The sequence below is a fragment of the Tauraco erythrolophus genome, chromosome Z (assembly GCF_009769465.1).
Source record: "Tauraco erythrolophus isolate bTauEry1 chromosome Z, bTauEry1.pri, whole genome shotgun sequence".
Lineage (NCBI taxonomy): Eukaryota > Metazoa > Chordata > Aves > Musophagiformes > Musophagidae > Tauraco > Tauraco erythrolophus.
Window position 1 is genome coordinate 41,566,026 of NC_141496.1, and position 23,043 is coordinate 41,589,068.

At 38.7% G+C, this 23,043-nt stretch overlaps 1 protein-coding gene across 1 annotated transcript in view; it reads right to left on the reverse strand.

Moving 5' to 3' along the window:
* Nucleotides 1-5,547: 5,547 nt before the first annotated feature.
* MSH3 (mutS homolog 3) overlaps nucleotides 5,548-23,043 on the reverse strand; it is a 121,663-nt gene continuing 104,167 nt past the window's right edge. The window contains exons 21-24 of the mRNA XM_086628956.1: nucleotides 13,507-13,693; nucleotides 13,162-13,291; nucleotides 8,968-9,142; nucleotides 5,548-5,824 (exon numbers count right to left, since the gene is read on the reverse strand). Of these exons, the coding sequence (XP_086485082.1) occupies nucleotides 5,716-5,824; nucleotides 8,968-9,142; nucleotides 13,162-13,291; nucleotides 13,507-13,693 (601 nt within the window). The 3' untranslated portion in view covers nucleotides 5,548-5,715. The remainder of the gene's footprint in view (nucleotides 5,825-8,967; nucleotides 9,143-13,161; nucleotides 13,292-13,506; nucleotides 13,694-23,043) is intronic.

Here is a 23,043-nt window from a genome sequence, read left to right on the forward strand (position 1 = left end):
ACAAACTGGATCCGTATGCTGGCTAGTTAAGTGGCCACCTGATGGAAGGCTGCTGTTCGAAAAACGCAGCAGTGCTTGCTTCCTGCCCTGGTCTTAGTCCACCCTTCACAAGCTGTGGCTGTAACGACACAAATCCCGCCACCTCCCTGTGACTACTTTGGGCAAAATGCTCTTGATCTCACTTCCAAAGGAAAGATATTGTATGTAGACCGAGCGCCGGACATCCAGGGCAACAGTGCAAGAGCTCACTGCAGAATTCAGCCTCCAGAAAACTCTCTTAATCTTACATGCTATACCTGCTGGCTAGCAAGACTGTAGCCAAAATATCAATCAAACTGGTGCCTGCTCACTCTCTAAAAAATCCTGACACCATGTAGGAGGAAACCATCCTGTTTCCTAATGCCATTATTCTTAGAACAGCTAATTATTCTATATCTGGCTTTATCTTGTTCACTCTTCATTTCCCCTGAAGAGTATCTTAGGCACTGTCATCCTTTTCTCTACAGCTCACTTAAACCACGTTTACTCTCAGACAAATATACCATTTCACAGTTAACAGCATGGCCTGTTAAGGAAGGACTCACATCTTACAAAACAAGATGACTGTTTCAGAAATTGTTTTTTAAGAAATTAAAACATCCTTTGCTTTCTATTTGTCTCTATGGCTAGGCAAGGAGAAAAACCTATGATGTAATTAAGAAAGTCATTTAACTTGTGCATCTGTAGCTGCGGAAGAAGAAACATCTACCATTTCAAGCAAGGGGAGGATTTCCACACCAAATGTGCTTAGCCATGTGCAATGACAAATGTAGCATCATTAAGGTAAGTGGAGTTCTGTAATTTTGGCAAGAGTAATTTTAGTACAGGACTCTACCAAGCTGACCAAATCCATGGCTTCCCCTGTACAGAGCTACAAAACAAAAACAGTCAACAGCACTGGAGTCTCAGAACGGAACCATATGTTTACCTACCATCTGGATTTTCAATCCTGAATTCATCATAGTTCAGCCATAAACTCCTTCTTGGGCTCTGACCACATGCTCATTTAAAATTCCCAATTTGGATCGGCAGATTGCAAATTTGTCCCCCAGAAGTGAATTTGGATTTAACAAACATCTGATCTAGATTTGATTGCTGGAGCTTGTAGAGAAATGGAAGAAAGCTTTGAAAATAGATGGGAAAATCATGCTGAGATGGTACATTTCAGCTTGCTCTGACCTTTGTGTTTAGGAACAATTAAAAGTTGACAAGAACCATCCATTCCATTCATAAGCTCTAAAATCTGAAAGAGGAAAAAGAGACAGGCAGCTCAGACTAACTTTTCAGATTGCTGCCTAAGACTTGCAGTACTGGTGCCAGGGCTCTGGAGGAGATCCCAGTGGCCACCTGGGGTGAGACCAGGGGAGGAAGCCAACCAATAACCAGAGTCTAGAACTGAGTCCTACTCTCAGCACAACGTAATCTACCAAACCTTTATTTCCCTCTGAAACACGCATATATATCATGACTACTGAGAAGTTAAAATAATTGAATGAAATTCTCAATAAATTTTACATATAGTAGAAATGTTTGGATACTTTACTTTCCAACAGACTTCAATAAATAAACATTACTTTCATTGCAGTGAACAGGCTTATTGCAATACCTGACTCAGCTGATATTTCAGTGATCTTTTAATTCATTTATACGCGTTGTAAACTTATGCGGTAGGTAAATTCATGTCTATAAATACTTCTGAAAAACTTTGCAGTACAAGGAAAAATCCTCTTGAGAACTACTTTGGTGAAAGATGTCATATGCCAGTAACAAAGGTAATTGCTACTGGTAATGTATTTTACTTCGTGTATTCTACAATAACATTCTTATATAACCAAATACAAAAAGGCAGTGACAATGTATCAGCCCTCTCTCTCCTTCTCTTCCATCAACATAGTCTACTAGCTTTTGTTGCTAACCTGTGACATTGTGATTTCTAAAGGCAATACGTTCAAGACAAGATGCACAAAGGTACTACAATTTTTATGTTAAGAGAAGGGAAGAGAACAATGAAAAAGCTTAAGAAAGTGATAAATACCATCTTAAAAAAAAAAAAAAGGATAAAAGCCAAAAAGTGCAAAAGTCTTTCAAGGAGACTGTACCTTTATGTATAGCACAAAGGTGTATTTCTCACATGAATATTAGATTTTAACGATGTCAATAACATGCTGACATAGGCACTAGGAACCAATACTCTATGCACATCTCAAAAAATATTTAGACATTCCTTTCTTGAAGGAGAACTCAAGACTAGTATGAATTCCCAGTACAACCAAGGACCATCTAAGTATGGGGTCACTCTTCTTTAACCTTGCAGCTGTCAGTATGCAGGATCAAACTTGCTGACTCAGCACACAGACAGCATTTTATTACTGTGGTTTAAAAATAGGGCACATCTCCAATATCATACCACTAGCAAACTGTACTTCAAATTGTCTTTAAGATGAAGCTTATTCGCTGGAATTTAAAAGAAAAGAAGGGGCGGGGGAAGGAAAACACAAGAGTAGCTTCTCACCTTTCTATCTCTTAAAATGACTCCTGCTATGACAGACACAGAAGTCCCAACTTACCACAGTAAAAGAAATGGAAAAAAAAAACCTCCTACAAAATTAATGCTTTTCCCTGCTTTCAGCAAGTCTTTGTTTCTTTATATCCCTTTTGCACTCTACGCTACCAAAGGCCAAGGAACGTCTGTCTGGTTGCCTGTCTAGACTATGCCTAATCTCATGCTCCGCACACGCACCCACGTGAGCTGTGAACTGGTCACATCCCAGAGCGATAGCCCTCACATGGCGCTCACTCTGCTCACGAGCGCGGCTGCTGCACGTCAGCAGAACAAGGTCTGGGTAAATCTGCACTGTACCGTGTGGTTCAATACAAGGGCATCCTAAAACCAGCAGCAAACACGTCCAGTAACAGTATGCATCTCCTTACAGTGCGTTCTCAAACAGTCTAAGCTTTTTACATATCTGCTAGGAATTATAATAACCAGCAGTGAGGAAAACAGTAGCTTTAATAATTAGCTTGCATATGTAGATGAAACCTTATTGGGACAGCAAGATAACCACTGTTAATGAACTGAGCAGGGCTAAAACTGAAAGTTTTTTCTAACATGATCACAGACACGAAAAGGAAAGCTTGCTGCAATTGCTTTGTACTTGATAGTATGAGCAGGCCAGTAATACCACATCCACTTCCCCACTCCTACTTGTATTTCTTCATTATTTTCAGACTCCATCCAGGTGTTTTTTTTCTTGTCAGAGCATAGTCTGAATGCTCCCTTGAGGGCAAAGACAGTCTTACTAAAAGCACATTTAGCACACATGGGAATTTAGTAATGGCTCATTTATTCTCTATGAAGGCTACGGTCAGAGGTCCTTAGATCCAACGCGCTGCATCTGTGTGCATTAATAACAGACTATTACATTCATTGTGCTTCACAGTGTGTGGCACAGATAAACACACGTGTAACCACACCTTGAAAGACTAGCTTTTCTTTTTCAGCTCTTCCAGTTTAGATAAATATACTGCACACTGTCCTGGTTTCAGCTGGGACAGAGTTAGCTCTTCTTTTTAGCAGCCAGAAGAGCTCCGTGTTTTGGTTTTACTCAGAGGCTTGCTCTGAGAAGAATGCTGACAGCGCACTGATGTTTGTAGTTGGCACTGATGTCTCAAGGACTTTTCAGCTGCTGTGTTCTTGCCAGTGTGCAGGAGCACAACAGGCTGGGAGGGAGCACGGCCGGGATGGAGGGTCCACAACTCCCCTTATGATTTGAACTTACTCAGGATTGAGGGCTGAATTGGCCAATCAGTATTCCATATCATGCAGCATCATGCCCAGTATAAAAGTGAGGGATAACCGGAAAGAAGGGCCTTTGCTCTTCTGGGACTCTCACTCTTGGACTCTCAGAGTGCTCTCTCTGTCTCGCTCTCTATTTTCAGGCCTGTCACTTGTCCGGGATTTCGGTGTCGGGACTTATCTGTTTTGGGATCGTTACTTTGGGATGAGACGGGCCTCGGTCAAGGGGTGGTGAGCAATTACACCGTACATCACTTGTTTGTATATATTTATCGTTGTACATACATATGTGTATATATATATTAGTAGCAGTAGTAGTAAATTGTTCTTATCTCAACCCAGGGGTCTCTCTTCTTTTTCTCCTTTAATTCTCTTCCTCTTCCCCAGGGAGTGGGGGAGGGTGAGTGAGCAGCTGTGTGGAGTTTAGTTGCCGGAGCCGCCTAAACCACGACATACACTCTGGAAAGAGATGCCCATATTGATTGCTGCTATTTGAGAAGACAAACTATCTGTTTAAGTGATGCTTTGTCATCTGAAGAACCTGGAAAGAAGTCTTTGGTGAAGGTTAGCAATTGTTTATCACAGATAAAAAATAAAAATAAAAATCAAACCTTGTTCTGCATGAAGTTCTCTATATTGGAAAGGCTAATTCAATCACCTGCAATGACATTATTTCATATTCATCTGACATGTATTATTCTGAAAAAAAAACCTCCCTCATTTACTGAAAAATTAGAAAGGTTCAGCTGTCTCAGATTACAAAACCTCATTTTATTCCTTTCTTTATAGCAAAATCAAGATGATATTTTATTTCACTCCTTCCAGTTACTGAAATGTTTTGTTTTGCATTGTTTTAAATACAACAAACTATTTGCCAAGGTTTAAGTATGTGAACATCATTGTCCATTTTCATAGCAAGATATTTCACCTGGTTATGTTTACAAAGGAAAACCAATTTGGACATCACATTTCTATTTGAAATTTGGACTTGAGAACCGCAAATAAAAAAATTAAAAAACTTATCTCTTTTTCCCAGCTTTACTCTGCATTTGACAGAGCACTGGGGATGCCAGTTGCATAGTTCGAATTGCCTCTTTCACCTCATCTTACAACACTCCAACATTATTTAGAGTATGTCTTTCTTCAGACTGTACCAGAGAGGGCCAAGATCAGGAGAAAAGCTCAAGCTGAAAGGGAAGCCGACGTGCATGAGAATGAAGGAGGAGGAAAACAAAACACAGTCAATGCATGTTTTGTGCTGCTGCTTTGAAAACCACTAGTTGCAACATCATCAATCTCATCAGCAGAAAAAAACCTCTCCTATCCAGTCACATAACACACATTTTCTTAAATTCATGTGCGCCTAAAATTTAGGGGGTGCTCTACAAAACCAGTGAATTTTAAATGCATTAGTACTAAAACACAAAGAAAGGTCTCTTTATGATATTCATTCTTACCGATTTCACAGCAGTACAGCATAGTCAAGACTCAGCAACATTTTGCAAATGTAGAGGAATATTTCTTTAGAAACTGAAGTACCATAAAGTTAAAAGACATTATTTTATTTATAAAAGATTATCTAATAATTTACCAACATAATTTTTCATGTTTTCTAAACATATTAGAAACTAAATCCAATGCCAGTAGACATTCTGCAATTAAGGAAAAGGGTAGAAATGACTCCAGGGAAGGAATGTGGAGTAAGAAAATGACATACAATCAGGAAGTGGATGTGGGGCATCATATCACAATGCAGCAACTCTGAAAAGGCAGAAAATTCAACTTAATGCACCTAGAACTACACGCTGATAGAATCTATTAGTCCCCAGATCTATATTTTGCATCTCCAATATTCTCCGTTTTTAAGCATGATTTGAGGATTAAAAGTTGTCTTTTCTTTCATCTTCAGGTTCACACATACTTTTCCATTTTTGTAGTTCTTGAGATTCATTTATCTTCCATACTTCAGCAAAGGTCTTCAGCTTTTTTCTGGGGGGTGGAACAACAACAACAAATCAATGAAAATATGGACACATTTTTAAATTAAGCATATCAAACATTGTAAGTCCTACAGACATCTGCAAAATTTTATACACTGTCAAAAGCAGCAGTCTGCATAGCTCAAAACGTTATGTAGTCTCCAAACAATTAGTTACCATTTCCCAATATAGGCATTCCAGCTCTAGGACATTCAATGATTTAACTTTATAACTAATTTACACTACAAGAAGCATTGTCAAGTTTAAATAAAACACTGAGTGAGAGTAAACCATTAAAGGAAACAAACAGTATTGTAGTTTGCAGTGTTTAATTTTCAGCATCCAGTTCCCACAAATTTGTGCTGGTAGAATCATAAAGAGTTCATAAAGAGATAATGCATTTTCAAAACAAATGAGTACACACATCCTTCCTGTTTTCTTTTTAATATTTGTTGATTCAAGAAGGACTTATAAGAGCTGTGACAAATAACAACAAGACATTTAAAATGAGTGAACACACATTCCTGACAACAAAGATGTCAAGACTGGATGGAATTACTCAGTGGATTTTCTTAAATAACATGAAAGTGATTTAAAGAAATAAGACAAGGCAGCTGGCCTGTGGGTATTGTGACAACACAAGCATACTGCTATGAACAGGTTTGAGTCTGATTCCCAAGATCGCGATAATTTTTATTTCCCACCACAGACATACCATACTCATTTTAAAATTTGTCATGTCTCTTTTGGGGAGAAGGTATAGAAGAATACTTTGACATTTAGATTGCATTATGGCAATAAGTGAAAATAAACAGGAATATACAAAAGAAAGTACTTGTATAATGACCTACATAGGAGAACTGGGAAAACTACTGATTAGGTAATACAATAATTTATGCACTGTGAAATCATTAGACACAGTTTATATTTTTTTTCCTTTTTCACTGACTTGAGCTCTAGGTTTATATAGCTGCATGAAGTTCCCTCCAAAGTGCACGCAAGAAGTCTACAATGAAGGAATAATCTGGTACAGCTCAAAGTCGATCACTTAGCAACTGCTGTGTGGTGGATGTCCCTTGTCCCTGACCCTCTGCATCCCACCGTCTCTCATTAAAGGGTGAGGCAACAGTGTAAAAGTTGTAAATTTTGATGGGTTAGGCTGGTCTGGTAGGCAGGAGTGCAGTCTCAAGGTTATCTTTACTCTGCCAGCCACTGCCAGAATCAAGGGCTGCCTCCTTGCTCCCACCCTTTCCTTCTTCAGGTAGTAATGCCTGCTCACATGCGACATCAGGAAATTGCACTTGCGTGGTATCGACTGGAGACAGAATGACTTGTCAGCTGGATCAGATTCCTGACCAGGCCTGTTTTGTGGTCATGCAAAAACCAGCCCTGGCATCACGAAGAAAAGGTCAGGGAGCACCCCTGCCAGCAGCAGCCTGGATGAGACGGGCTTGGGGAGCTGCTTGTGTAGCTCAGGGTGCAGTGTGTGCAGTGAAGGGTGCGGTTCTGGGGCTTCCAGCCTTAGTGGTAGGTCAGGATAAAGGACTTATCATGGCTTTAGATGAAGTATTTAGTCTTTTTCACTTTAAGAACACATGCAAATTACATACTAAAAGCTAAAATACAGATGCCAGTTTACACATGCAAAAGCTGATAAATGAGAGACAATTAAGTCTCATAATTAAGATCGCCCAGTCAGTCCTCACTGTACTGCTCTATGGGCACTGTAAATTAGTCTTCTAACTACACCACTGCACACTACTTTTACTGCTTATAGATTTTGTATGCAATTAACTGTCTTTTTAGCAATGGAGAAATGCTAGAACTCTATTTGTACCCTGTCCAACTAATATGCTAGCATGATTCTCATAGAACAAAGGAAGATAATCAAAAGAGACACATTATATTATTTCACATCTTAATTTTATTACACAATAACTCTGGCCTTCCAGCTCATACTCTCACCTTTCAGAACAAAATTTTTTTTCTTGATTTTAGAACCCTGTATCCTGTAACAACAGAGTTAAGCCATTTGGTGTTTTACTTTTGTCAATTATGGTCTATTACTTCCAATTAACACAAGCCACCACATTATTTTTCCCATAAACTGTTATTTATCTTCAATAGAATATTTTTATTTTGCTTTCTTAAAAGGGGATAAAAACTGGTGTTAAGCACTAAGCACTGTTAAGTTTCAAATAAACTGCTTGTACATACAAATAATTAGTACTTAAAATTTTCTCATATGAAATTATTCTGTCAGGATTAGTTATGGCCACCAGGCAACAGAGATCTTGATTTATTATATTCTTAAAAGGCTATTTGAATTTTGCTGATAGGACTGCCACTGAAATGAATAACAAAAAACTCAGTGGAAATGAATATGAATACCAGCACATATTTGTATCTAAACTATGTACATAATGTTACAGGTTTTATGAAAGTGATGATATTTGATACATATAGGAATTTTCATAACTAGTGTAATATATAAGGTACACATGCCCCTAAATGAAAAGTGATTATCAGAAGAATATTAATATTCCAGGAATTACAGTAAAATTTTGTGTGCTTGGAGGGGCGACCAAAATACGTTATAAATATTTATTTTTAATTTAAACAAGGAGCAGCATATCCACATTCTCTTCTACACTACAGTATGCAAATACAATTTCTAGTTCCAAAGTGAATAACTCACTTTCTAAATTAAATCTGCTAATATTTTCACTGTCACTAGTGAGACCAGAAATAGGTATTAGAAGATAGTTGTATTTCAAATTCATCTTTCTGAAAACAGTGAAAATACATACCTGAAAGAATAAATTTGCTAGTATTTGCCACGAGAAAATAAAAAATACTTTATTCCTAATGTTAGCTCAATGTGCATTTAGTTTTTTTCCAATCTTGTTTCAGAGGGCAGCAATTAACCTCTGACATAATAGCTAACTATAAAACCTAAAGCTTTGATTGAAATGGATAGCACAATTTCCTAATATTTTTTCAAAGTTTTGTTTCACTGTCTCTTCCCTGAAGGGTAGGAGGATATCTGAAGTAGCTATTACTGTTCTTTTTAATGCACACTGTGTGAAATGCTCTTTGATTCATAGCTGAAGTTTCATTAGCGGGGAAAAAAAAAATCACAATTGTTCTCACCTTTTCATATTCACTATTGTCTCCAACTCCTTTGATTTTTGAGCTGCCTTCTTCAAGATTTCTTCAGGAATATCTGCCAGTTTGGCAACATTTAACCCATAACTCCTTGCAGAGACTCCTTTAGTTATTTGATAAAGAAAAGTAATAAATTCAGGATTCTCTTCATCTTCAGATCCTAAAAAAAATAAAACCAAAACCAAAAACTCCTCTATTATGTTAATAAAATGTAGTAGACCAAAGACCAAAATGGCAGACTGTGGTCTCATCATCATTCATGCTTCCTGTGTGATTTATTTCACTGTAGAAATATGAAATAAAAATGTTTCCTTGAGACCACACATTTTACCTACCCATTTACTATTTCATGTTTTACCTGCTGTCTTACTAAGCAGACTCATGCATGAATGTGTGTGTGAGTATACAACTTAGAATCTTTGCATGTCAAATTGATTTGTTATGCTGGAACTGGGGTCTTGCATCTCAGGTCTGCTGCACAATGACAGAATAACAGAAGTGTCAGTAATCCCACAGTCAAGAAGACTGTAACTACAGCATGACAAAAAGTATGCTGCCTACCAGGAGGCTAGCAGCCATAGAAAAGACTTAGGAAAAGACAAAGGTTAGGATGGTGGATCCTCCACTAGAGATTCTTTCTATTCCATGGCAATAAGACGGAGACATAAGAGCCATCATTATAAATCTGATTACTCCTTCTGCAACAGACATCACTGTTGCATCTCTGCACAATCCAGGCTTTGTGTAAAAAGCAGAAAAACTATGGCATCATTCACTGCTATTCATTCCTCTGTCTTAAGAATGCACATTTTTGGAAACAATGGAGATTTCCATAAATGCTAATGACTAAAGCTGATTTGATCTGAGTGATCCAAGCCAGAGACTGGAAAAAAACCACACCATAAAACTCACCTTAAATAAAACAATTAAAATGTTAAGACAAGAGCTGAAGATACAGGCAGAGTAAGAAACACAGATGTGTTACTGCTCACAAGCTATGGTACTACACATCTGTTGTGCTTTCTGTAGCAAAACAGAGAAGACTACACGTGAACTGAAGATTCAGGTCAACTAACAGTGAAAGTGGAAATGCCGAAGTTGCACAGTGAAACACGAAGTATAGAGTTTCATGGACACAATAGTTAAGGAATAATAAGTATTGAATGTTGATAATATCTCAATTGCCTGAGAGTATCAGAGATCAATAGTTCAATTAGTTCAATAGCCCCCATCTTGAAAAAAGGGAAAAAAGAAGACCCAGGGAACTACAGGCCAGTCAGTCTCACCTCTGTGCCCGGCAAGATCATGGAGCAGATCCTCCTGGCGAATGTGCTAAGGCACATAGAAAATAAGGAGGTGATTGGTGAAAGCCAACATGGCTTCACTAGGGGCAAATCCTGCCTGACTAATTTGGTGGCCTTCTATGATGAGGTTACAGCACTGATGGACAGGGGAAGAGCAACTGACATCGTCTACCTGGACTTATCCAAAGCATTTGATACTGTCCCGCACAACACCCTTGTCTCTAAACTGGAAAGACATGGTTTTGATGGATGGACCACTCGGTGGGTAAGGAATTGACTGGATGGTCGCACTCAAAGAGTTGTGGTCAACGGTTCAATGTCCATGTGGAGGCCTGTGACGAGTGGTGTTCCTCAGGGGTCAGTACTGGGACCAGTGCTATTTAACATCTTTGTTGGCGACATGGACAGTGGGATCGAGTGCACCCTCAGCAAGTTTGCAGATGACACCAAGTTGTGTGGTGTTGTGGACATGCTGGAGGGAAGGGATGCCATCCAGAGGGACCTTGACAGGCTGGAGGGGTGGGCGTGGGCCAACCTCATGAAGTTCAACAAGGCCAAGTGCAAGGTCCTGCACATGGGTTGGGGCAATCCCAAGCACAAGTACAGGCTGGGCAGAGAATGGCTCGAGAGCAGCCCTGAGGAAAAGGACTTGGGAGTGCTGGTGGATGAGAAGCTCAACATGAGCCGGCACTGTGCGCTGGCAGCCCAGAGAGCAAATCATATCCTGGGCTGTATCAAAAGGAGTGTGGCCAGCAGGTCGAGGGAGATGATTCTGCCCCTCTACTCATCTCTCGTGAGACCCCACCTGGAATACTGCGTTCAGCTCTGGGGTCCTTGACACAAGAAGGACATGGAGCTGTTGGAGCGAGTCCAGAGGAGGGCCACAAAGATGATCTGAGGGCTGGAGCACCTCTGCTATGAAGACAGGCTGAGAGAGTTGGGGCTGGAGAAGAGAAGGCTCCGGGGTGATCTTATAGCAGCTTTCCAGTACCTAAAGGGGGCCTACAGGAAAGCTGGAGAGGGACTTTTTCCAAGGGTGTGTAGTGATAGGACAAGGGGCAATGGCTTTAAACTGAAAGAGGGGAGATTTAGATTAGATATAAGGAAAAAATTTTTCACTCAGAGGGTGGTGAGGCACTGGAACAGGTTGTCCAGAGAAGTTGTGGATGCCCCATCCCTGGCAGTGTTCAAGGCCAGGCTGGATGAGGCTTTGGGCAACCCGGTGTAGCGGAGGATTTCTCTGCCCATGGCAGGGGGCTTAGAACTAGATGATCTTTAAGGTACCTTCCAACCCTAATCATTTTATGATTCTATGATTCTATGAATTAATGAACTCTGTGAGAAAAGGACATGCTGATGCTCAGGAAAGTGATGCCCTTAACTGGGAACACCAGCATGGCTAGATAGTGGTCAGCTAAACACAACAGTACTTTCAATTACCTGTGCTCAAAGTTAAACACATATTTCAGGGATCCGTGCTTCTAACATTAAACAGAATACAAAAGTCAACGTCTCCCTCCAGCTAAACCCTGAATTTTTAAACTAACAGTCTGAAAACCATTTTAAAAGTGACAGATTATGTATTTAATCACATCATTTAGTGGCAAATACTAAAGCATCCCGTCCCGATTGGTTTACAATGTAAGCAGATAATACACTATTAAGAATTAATTTGGGGGAAGGTTAATGGCAAATACCATGTCGATTCTTAAAAAAATTCTACGAATGATTCAGGGAACAGGCCACTACTAGGCAAAGTGGGAAAACCAGAATAAAAGCAGAATTGTCAAGCACCTGATCTGACACATCGAAAAAAAAAAAAAAAGAAAAAAAGGTAGTTTGTAGGGAGGGAAATCCTACATGAGAAATCTGGTGTAAATTGGAAGCCATGTGAGTAAGACAGATCCAGTGGACAAACCATATGTGGACTTTCAGACGTCTTTTGACAGTAGTCCTGCATGAAATCTCTTTTGAAAACTAAGCAGCCATAATCTAAAAGGAAGGCCTTTGCATCTGTAAGCAATTGGTTAAAAGATAGGACACAGATGTTAACAGTCAGTTCTCACCATGAAGGGTGATCATCAAAGCTGCTCAACATAACCATTACCAAATAAGAAAAAGGTCTAAGCTGTAAGATGACAAACTTTATTGAAAATACTAATTCAGAGCAACAGTGGCAAGAAGAAGCGCTGTAACTCTTCTGCCTGGTAAAAACAGAACTGAATGAGATTATCATAAGCAATCCACAAAATTAAGCATGGCATAGAGAGGATGAACAAACATTATTCCTCTGTCTCTTCTAATTCAAGAACTGGGACAATCAAGTGAAGCTACTTGTTGTTTGAAAAGAGTTTCAAAACAAACAACAGAAGGTGGTGCTTCACACAATGCAGTGTTAAATTTTGGAGCTCCTTGACACAGTAGGATGAGGATGCCAAAAGTACACAAGGATACACAGGGGAAACTAGACAACCTCATTGAAAAGAAATCCACTGATGATGCTAAATACAGAACACACATCTAGCTCTTGAAGCCCTCTAAACAGCAAATGTTTTCAGACATTCTCTTTTAGAGAAAAAGTTGCCATATGTTTGATCTCTAATCCCTCCTCCCTAATCCTTTGTATTTGGCTACTGTGAGAAGCTGGACACTGGGCTGGGTGAATCTTTTATCTGAGCTAGCTCAGTCATCCTTGCATTAAACGTGAAAGAAAAATGGTTGTTAAATTTTCAAGCCCCTCAAAACATGTATATAGGCTGATACTCTAGTGAGTTAGGATGTACCATTTTCATGGTGAGGTTTAAATTACCGTAACGTATCTACAACTTCTGCTTTTACCTATAGTGCCAGAATCCCAGATGGATTTATACTGTACCTTTTTGTTCAGTGCTTTCCTCCTCATTCACCAGGAAAGCCATGTGGTAATTACCAACTTTTTCTGGGTACACCTTCTCCAGCTCACAAACAGAGGGATAATGGGTGACAAACAGTGTCAGTGACTCCACCTGCAACAATGAAACACACACATAAGAAGGTTTGGCTTTTTTTTTTTTTTTAAACACATAAGCATAGCGCTGATATCCTTTATCCATACCCCTTTGCTCTGAGTTTAGACAAGCCACATTTCTACAAGGAAAAACACATCATGTCAAAGTCAGCCTACCATACATAGTAAAGGCTGAAAGAGCATTCACAAGCATGTGTGAGATCGAACACTTACATCTCTAATAAAATGTTCGAGTGTAGCATAAGCAATAGCAATTCCATCGTGGGTGCTAGTTCCTCTTCCCAATTCATCCAAAATTACTAGTGATCTTGAAGTTGCTTTTTTTATTATCTCAGCAGTATCTGTTAGTTCTTCCATAAAGGTACTTCGGCCTTTGTAAATGTTGTCTGCTGCACCCATTCTGCATTGGGATACAAAACAGATCAATTTATTAAGTTCAAATAAATGTCAGAAAACACTTGGGGGGAAAAAAATAATCATGATAATGAAACCATTTTGTTACAAATCTCTTCTTGCTGCTCCAAGCAGAGCAGAAAAACCCAGGCAGAACATTCACCTTCCAGAACAACCTACTGCTTAGGGAAAAAACGCAACAACAGCACATGGTGCAGATGTGAGGGTACTGTAAAAGACTGAAAGGTCCAGCAGGAACAGCTCATGTACCATTGAATAAGGGTTTGCATGCATTCCCCAAGGCAACATGGTATACAAGCCCTATGGGAATATGGTGAGGTTAGACTGTAGGGACAGCAGAGACTTTTTCTGGGCTATGAGAAATCTAGTCCCAAGATAAATCCATAGACAGAAATCCGAGCATCCCATGTCAACTACAGGAATCGGGGAAAAAAGAGGAGACAGACAAGGGAGCATTACTTAGCATACAATTCTTCCGTCTTGACAAACTTTACAAGGTGGTCTGCTCTTCCCTTAAAAAATACCCTGGGAATTCAGACCAGTCAGCACACTAGAGGGATTCCAGCAAAGGTAGCTGTGAAAATGAAGTTTACTTTTTTGTTTTAGTTTGAACATCTAATTTGTATATTTTTAAATGCTAACAACACCTGAAAGTATCAGATATTAGAATTTCCACATAGAGATAGAGAAGACACTCATGGGACCAGATATTTGTGCATTCAGAAACAGCAGTTAGTTCCTTCAGGCAGTAACAAGTAACAATTATTTCCCCTAATTCCACAGGTACACAATCTTACTAGCAGGCTCAAACACGATTTTAAGAGAAAGATTTCTCTCCTCATCCTTTTACACTGTCCTTGAACTTCCCGGTTTCCATGCAGGTGAGTTTCATCTCTGCTCCATGCACACACATGCAGATGCACACACAAATCACCTCATGTTTCATACAAGTCATTCAGCATGATTTCAGATTCATGCAACCTTCAATTCTAAAATTCTATCTCAAATTCTGAAATTGCAGTTTTCATCTCAGAAATCTGCTGGTAATTCACCCTGTTTTTCTCTTCCGCAGTTTTCCTTACCTATTCAATTAATACGCTTTCCACCTGTAAAAAAGAACATTCCCTTTTCCACATATGCACTTCAATTACATTAACCACACTACCATATTCCTTCTGAGACAGGTTATCATTACTAAGACACTGAGTAGGGCTCTAAAAAAATTGATTTGTTCACTTTCATCAGCCAATAATAGTTACATACAAGCCACACTGCTGTAAGGAAAACTGACTCAATGGGTTTAGCATTTTACATTTTCAGACACAACAGCTGGCCACAACAGTATTTAAAGCCAATCAAAACTTTTAAAGAGAATCCCAATATAGCTTTTTTTCCTCTCAGTCTGTTGCTGCATCTCTCTCTAACATAATTGCTTCTGTTGCCTACAGAAGCACTAGCAAGATACTCATCCTTTTATGAGGATCTTATGATTGTCAAGAGTAACTGACTACCAATATCAAAACCTAGCAGGTTGGACAGGGTACAATTATGATTTCTATATATTTGCTAGTTACTGCACTGGAAATTTTGTATGGTGGCATGCATAACTTCACAAAATGCAAATCTTCAATTATAAATGTACTAATTTTGGTTGGAGATGGGCATTATGACACAATAAGCAAATTGAGTGGTTTTATTTCCTTGAGTTTCTGCTCACATACACACACGGCAGGTACCCTTCCACATAATTAGGAAGAAAGGTGATTTTGCATGTAAGTTAACTAAATTTTACATTCATTTCACTGAATCAAATATGTAATTCAGGATATTGAAGCATTGTTAAATTAACATTTTATTAAGCCATTTACTACTGTCATCCTTTTAAATGCTGGGTTAAGAACTTTGAATACATTACTGAATTTCTCACAGTGGCCCCAACACGCCTCAGCCCCTTTACTAGTTTGGTTCAGCTATCATGCACTACTGTAAAAATCAAACAATCTCCCTTTATTGCAATATTGCACAGATCTACAGAGAGCAATATAAAATCCATCTATTTTTAACACTATTTAACTACAACTAAGTTCACTAGAATGACAAATACTTTTTATGTTCAGACAATCTCTGGGTCCATAATGGGCAACTTTAACCTTAGTTTCTGACCCTAAGATTACTAGTATTATTATTTTATCATTTTTATTTGGTTTTCATTACTGAGATAGCATCTAACAGGCTGTCTGTTCTGCACCTATGATGATTATACTGAGAGTTCTCAGTTCTATTTTTCTCTTGGATTGCATCTTTTCCACAGACCCCTCAAAACCATTTAGACATTTTGCATCTTGCATGCATTCATGAAAATAATTTTCAGAACTTCCTCACTAAATGCTCAAGATACAAACAAAAATTAGTATTATCTTTCTTTTGTTGTAAACTACAGCTGCAAAAGAAGCCTTTCTTTTCAGCATCTTAAAACATTCAAATCCGAGTCAGGCTTATCTACATATTAAAAAAAAAACAATGTGTATTTTTAAATGACATAAAAACTCCTAAATGTCATCTGTTCAAAATGGATAAAATTGTTCTTTCTGCCCCTGCCACTGACATTAGAAGAATCGTACTTGTTTTTTAAACTTATGTGATAAGAAATATTATCTCAGAAACAAGTAAGAATAACTATTTTAATGCGGACGATTGCATTTATAAAACTAACAGTTAATATGCAGCAAGGCATTGCTCCCTAACTGTATGCTGTATTATTCCTGATACAATGAAGTTTGAGTCAAAACACCTATTGCTTAAACAATTCTTTTTCTTCAAGTTTAAAACAGCTGTAATAAATCCCACTAACCTTCTACAAGATTCAGTTGCTTTGAATTTACATTTTAATGTAGCTTGCCTCCTAAATGTTTTTATACATCAAAATATTAAACTTTTCCTATAACATTCAATAGAATCCAGATGACCTACCGTTGTTGGCAGCTACTCTATAGATAATACCTGAGATGCTATCTCTATGAATTGTTAGGGTAAAAACGCTAGAAGAAATGTTACAGATCCTCATCTTAGCCTTAATGCCGCCACCATTTAAACCACTTTTTTTGTCTGCCTTTTTTTTTGTTTCTACACATCATCCTAATAAACTCTCCAAGACTCACCTTCTCTGGAAAGCTGCCTACAATGGGATCAGATATTTTTCCAACTTTTATATGTACACAAAAATGACTATTTGATTACATTTTAAAGCTGCATTCATCAGTACAGTAGATGACAATATAGTGAAATATGTGAAGAGGTACGAGTCGTCCCTGTGTGACACAGACATATTACGCACTACTCAAATTTTCTTTTCTTCCATCTCCCTATTAAAAAAAAAAAAAGCACCCAGGAAAAAAGGTTGCAACAGAATAAGACAGTCACAAAAGCAAACCATTAGAGCAAGAACAATGCCATCCAGCTTCAGTAGCTCTATTCCTCTATTTGTTAAAACACCAGCCGCTGGAAGTAGTGGCACAGTTAATACAAAACCTTCCATTTCTGCTAAGGAATTTCTAATATCTACATTCAGAAAGATTACTGCATTCTGCCCACAAGAAGCATGCAGACATCCAACATGAGGAGTGCCTCTTTAGTGCTGGCAAGAGATGTACCACTGCTCAGCAAATGCAATTTGGCTGAAAACCACTTGTTATAATGTCTCTGACAGTCAACCAGATTTCATAAAATTAAAAGCTCTTCATCTTATAATGTTCAACACATTTAGTATGTAAAGGGGAAAAAAAAGAGGAGGCATTATCTCCTTTCAGTGTTAGGTTTCAAGTGCTAAAGACTCCTGTCTATAACCTCAGAAAAAACAACAGGGAGGCAATGTTTTTATAAATTAATTTTTGGAGGGTATGTTAGGTGATATGCAGCAGTAGCTAGCTTTATGTAAACCAGCTAGCACTACATGCTTAACCTGTATGTGACCTCTTAGAAAGATAGGTACAGATTTCCTTACTCTGCAGGAGCAGTATTCAAGCGGGTGGTTTTTTAATCTGCTTTCCTGAGTCAAAACATGCAGAGAGTACTGACATTTTCCAATGCAAGTGCTCATCATCCTGGGAAGTTATCCTATGATATTTTGTTCTGTAAGGCTTTATAAACATTGGGATTTTTTTTTAATAATACAAGCTATGATAGCACTCAGAAACCACTAGAATTAAATAGCATAATTTTTTTCCTTGCATCTCAAGAACTTTTATGTAGTCAGTATCCATTTAAACTCGCTCTCAACAGGCACAAACTAACGTCGCTGAACTGTGTGGCCCTGAAAGTTACCTCGAAGTCTGGTGCTTTTAAGCTTTTGATCGGCTAGACAAGTCTGAGGGCTTTGACAGCCATCAATTAAAAAATTGAATGGAAGGAGGAAATTTAAACTGAGGCCACTGAGGTCTTGGACCTGCTTCTCTCAGAATTCTGTTACTACTGCTATCAAAAAACCAAAGTGTCCTGGAGAAAGAGACAGACTTGCAGACTTGATGTTTAACAGTTTTAACAAAAGAATAACCCAAGACATCGTTTCTGAGCGGAGCAGAGACTCTCCCAGAGAGCTGCAGCTGCTCTGTGCTAGCAGTACAGGGGTGAAAGTGATGACGTAGGTTTAAACAGAAATTGCCCTACTATGACAGAAGGCAGTGAAAAAAAATTAATTTCCCAAGCAGAAAAATGAATCTGAAATCTAGAAGCTTCTAGTCAAGCCTTTTTCCATGCTACCTTTCAAAAGAAGTTATCTGTCATGCTGTTAGTTGGTTTGGTTACACAACTAAGACCACCATGCAGATCTCAGGTATTTTATTGTTCTTTTATGCTAGTGTGAATCCCTCACACTGCACGTGAAAATGACCAAGCAGCCCCAGAACTCCCAGCGGTAACAAAAAGCAACTACATAGCACTGAGAGAATCCTAGAAAACAAGACTGCAAAACCATTCCCTAAAGCCTTATTTTCATACAGTTGTCAACATCTCAATGCTATTTATTAATTCCTAGTTTAAAAAATACCTAGTACTGAAAAAACTTCTGAAATTAAATTTAAGAATTTCCACCTTGATTTTAGAAATATGTACTTGACTTTAAAAGTTCATCTAAAATACTTACTGGAGAAATGAAACCTAGTGCTGGTTACAGAAGAATAAACCTGATTAGTATAGAGTCTCTACACACTGTCTTTGCAGTTTTCAAGAGAAGGCATTCAGGTTTCCAGCTATGGTTTGTCTTTCCAGGGATCAGAATCAAAGCCAGACTTCATCTCAGAATGTACTCACAGTCAAATTATTTATTCATCAAGAACAATTAACATTAAAAGAAAATTACTCTTTTCTCTGAGAAGATCTTAAATGTAAGGTGTAGAGTATTGTGCTCTCAACACCACCAACAAAGACATTCCCTCTGTGATTCAAAGAGAACACTGAGAAAAAACACAAATACAATAAATTCATAATGTGACTTTACAATTCCACTCGCTCCCTCTCACACAAAACCCTTCAAACTGTCATTTCAAAGATCATTGTATTTGATAAGGAGTTATTTAAATTAAAATAACTAGTTTACAGAAAGAAAGGATTAGATGGGAGTCTTGCCTTAGAGTTTATTCCTTTTCTTGCAGGGGACCATTCTCTACAACATGTTTTTGATCAACACTGTATAGTTAATATTTTTTTAAAAGATCTCATAACAATTGTACTGTATCCTTTTATTTATTTTTTTTTTTCAGAAAACACTCTTCCCAGCAGAAGTTTCATGCAGTCTCTGCAGAAAACAAATGGTCACAAAAGCTTGAGTATTAACTGAAGATTACGTTTACGAGAACAGAAAAACTTGATATTGATCCTGGCATGAATGGAAGACCACAAGCACAATTTCATTTCACACCTATGTGAATCTTCTCCCATTTAACCAGGTAAGCGACTTTCTATTTGGCATTTAGCAAAAACCACTTATTGAGACTTCACAGGTTAAAAATTAAAAGTAGTTTGCAAATTGGTCTGCCAAGAAAATGAAAACAGGCATCCTAAACAGAGGATTGGCAGGTTGACTACTGCATGTCCTCCTCTACGGTGGTCCCAAGAATCCCAATGCCTTTAACCAGAACAATCACTCAATTTTGCCCACAAAAGCAATCTGAAACCCTGCATATTTCAGAAACACTCTCACAGCTACTGAGAATTTCACAATGGTTAGTATAAAAGTAGCCTAACTTGGATATTGTAACTTCTGGCTACTTTCCACACACAATGAAAATTTATCAAGTAATTCTTTAGAAGATAGCATCTGCAAATTTATAACAGTTCATTGGCAAGAAACTAATGTTTCACACTCCCCCGCAGAGTACTGGTAAATCATTTACTTCATTTCCATCAAGCTCTTACTGAATCAAACCAAAAACTGACACTAAGAAAAATAACTTACAGAAATCGCAATTACATATTTTTAAAAAATAACATTTATCCTAAGTATGACACAAAGCACTGTTATCAGGATAGTTATTATTTCTGCATTATTCATGTGCAACTTCTAAGAAGCAAAGGTGTGCGAAGTTACGTGGACAACGATGACAGGAAATCAGAAGATGCTCATGATGCTAACCTACTTCCAGTCAACATGCACACACATACTCAATCATTTCTAAAACTGCTTATCTGCAAATTTTAAATGAAGAAATACCAATGGTATGTTACACAATTTAGAAGAATAGTTGTTGAAAAGCCTGACAGAATGCATTACACATTTAATATAAAATAAATGTTTACTTTGTAAATTAGTGCACACATATAATATCATAGAATCATAGAATGGTTTGGGTTGGAAGGGACCTCCAAGATCATCTAGATCCAACCCCCCTGCCATGGGCAGGGAAACTCTCCACTACACCAGGTTGCCCAAAGCCTCATCCAACCTGGCCTTGAACACTTCCAGGGATGGGGCAGCCACAACTTCTCTGGACAACCTGTTCCAGTGCTTCACCACCCTCAGAGTGAAGAATTTTTTCCTTATATCTAATCTAAATCTCCCCTCTTTCAGTTTAAATCCATTGCCCATTGTCTTATCACCACACGCCATTGTAAAAAGACCCTCTCCAGCTTTCCTGTAGGCCCTGTTTAAGTACTGGAAGGCTGCTATAAGATCACCCCGGAGCCTTCTCTTCTCCAGGCTGAACAGCCCCAACTCTCTCAGCCTACCTCCACAGGAGAGGTGCTCCAGCTCTCGGATCATCTTTGTGGCCCTCCTCTGGACCCTCTCCAGCAGCTCCATGTCCTTCTTGTGTTGGGGACTCCAGAGCTGAACGCAGCACTGCAAGTGAGGTCTTACGAGAGCAGAGTAGAGGGGCAGAATCATCTCCCTTGACCTGCTGGCCATGCTGCTTTGAATGCAGCTCAGGATACGGTTGGCTTTATGGGCTGCCAGTGCACATTGCTGGCCCATGTTGAACTTCTCATCCACCAGCACTCCCAAGTCCTTTTCCTCAGGGCTGCTCTCAATCCATTCTCTGCCCAGTCTGTACTTGTGCTTGGGATTGCCCCAACCCACGTGCAAGACTTTGCACTGGGCCTTGTTGAACTTCGTGAGGTTCTAACCTCTCCAGCCTGTCAAGGTCCCTCTGGATGGCATCCCTCAGTCACTGACAGGTGAACGAAACTAGTAAAACCTAAGACCACTAGGGATACATACTTTGCATTATCCTGGAAAGAAAAACAAGTTCAAAGCTATTTTAATACTCAGTTTCCTAGCATTTTCTACTTTTTTTTTTTCTTTTTCTTTTCCATATCACTAGGTAATTGAAATAGCCAGAACAAGTAATCACTTAAATCTTCATTATCTTACAGATCTTGCCAACAGAAGCACGCTGCACACATGACTATCTCAGTATATTAAAAGAAAAGTATCTAACAGGATTAGCTTTCAAGACATGAACTGTGTTGTTTTTTGAGCTGAAAGCCAGAGGAAATAAAAATGTTCATGGATTGCAGTGAACATTCAATATTTTAAAAGCTTCACCTCAACTGACTGAACAGGTAGGACTGAGTTTAGAAGACAAAATGCTGGTCTAGTCAACAGTCACTGGGTGACAAGAAGTTACCAATATCTTCTCATTCCTAATGCTTCACAAGGCAACAGAAATTCAGTTGTTCTTTCAAAAGCTTATGTTACATTACCTAGTGAAGAACATCTGAGAAATTGCTGAATTTCAGAAAAGGACTGATACCCTCAATAACGAGAGCTCCTTAAAAATACTTGCCACCTAGGGCAAACACACACACTTTTAAAATAACCCAGCTAATTTCTGGATAATTCTAAATTTTTCTATTGTATTTTAAAACTGGACTTGCTCGAATCTAAGTTCCACTTTCTCCATTCCAAAGTTACTCACAACACTACAACAACAGCTTAAATACCGCGTTCAGACATGCAAAGGATTTTATACCTAAGGTATCAAAGGATTGGTTTCACAGGTCCATCTGTCTTTACACTTACTCAAACACGGAACTAAGCATTTCTTTTTCTTGCCCTCAGTGAGAAAGCTATGATTTGGTTCCTGTACAGAGGTACCAAACTGAGGTTTCTATTGCAGCTTCTCGTTCTGATGGAGAGATATGCCAGTGGAGGCAGTGCACACCAGAAGGCCAATACTAGATGGAGAAGTTTATGGAGGCTTTGTCAAGCAACTGAAGCTCCAAACACCTGCAGGAAACCGTTAACACTGTTCAAATGTTATTGATGGTCAAGAGAATAGATTAAGAGTACAATCATTTTGCTGAAGGATAAGTTATAAGCGTAGATATTCAAATTAGGGTGTTTACTTACAACTCATCAATATTAGCCTGAAGAAGCTGAAAAAATGAAGATAAAGGAAAATCCAACCCTAAAATACGCACAAGTTACACTTACTACTCTCAGATTCCAGCGAGAGAACTCAACGTAATTAAGTTAATGTGCATATGTAGCTGAAGGATTGAGGCCAAGGGGGGATTAAAAAGGAGAAACTATAGCAACAGACTAGGGACAATAGCTGAAGCGTTCAGCGCAAGTGAACTTTTCCCCTTTAAACCTGTGTATGCTGCAGAAAATCCAATTCAAATTGTGACTAGGTGAAATCACAGCATGGAAGAGTTTTAGAAAGGTAGATACCACCATTTGGTGTAAGAGATTCAACTTTACTGTAAAAGAGATGGTCAGCTCCACAGGCAAATTTTCTTTCTCTAACCCCCGCTCCATATACCATTATGGGGAAAGGCTTTCAATTCCTTTCAAGAATACTGCAACATGCAGCTGAAATTGTTTTACAAATCTCACTGTAC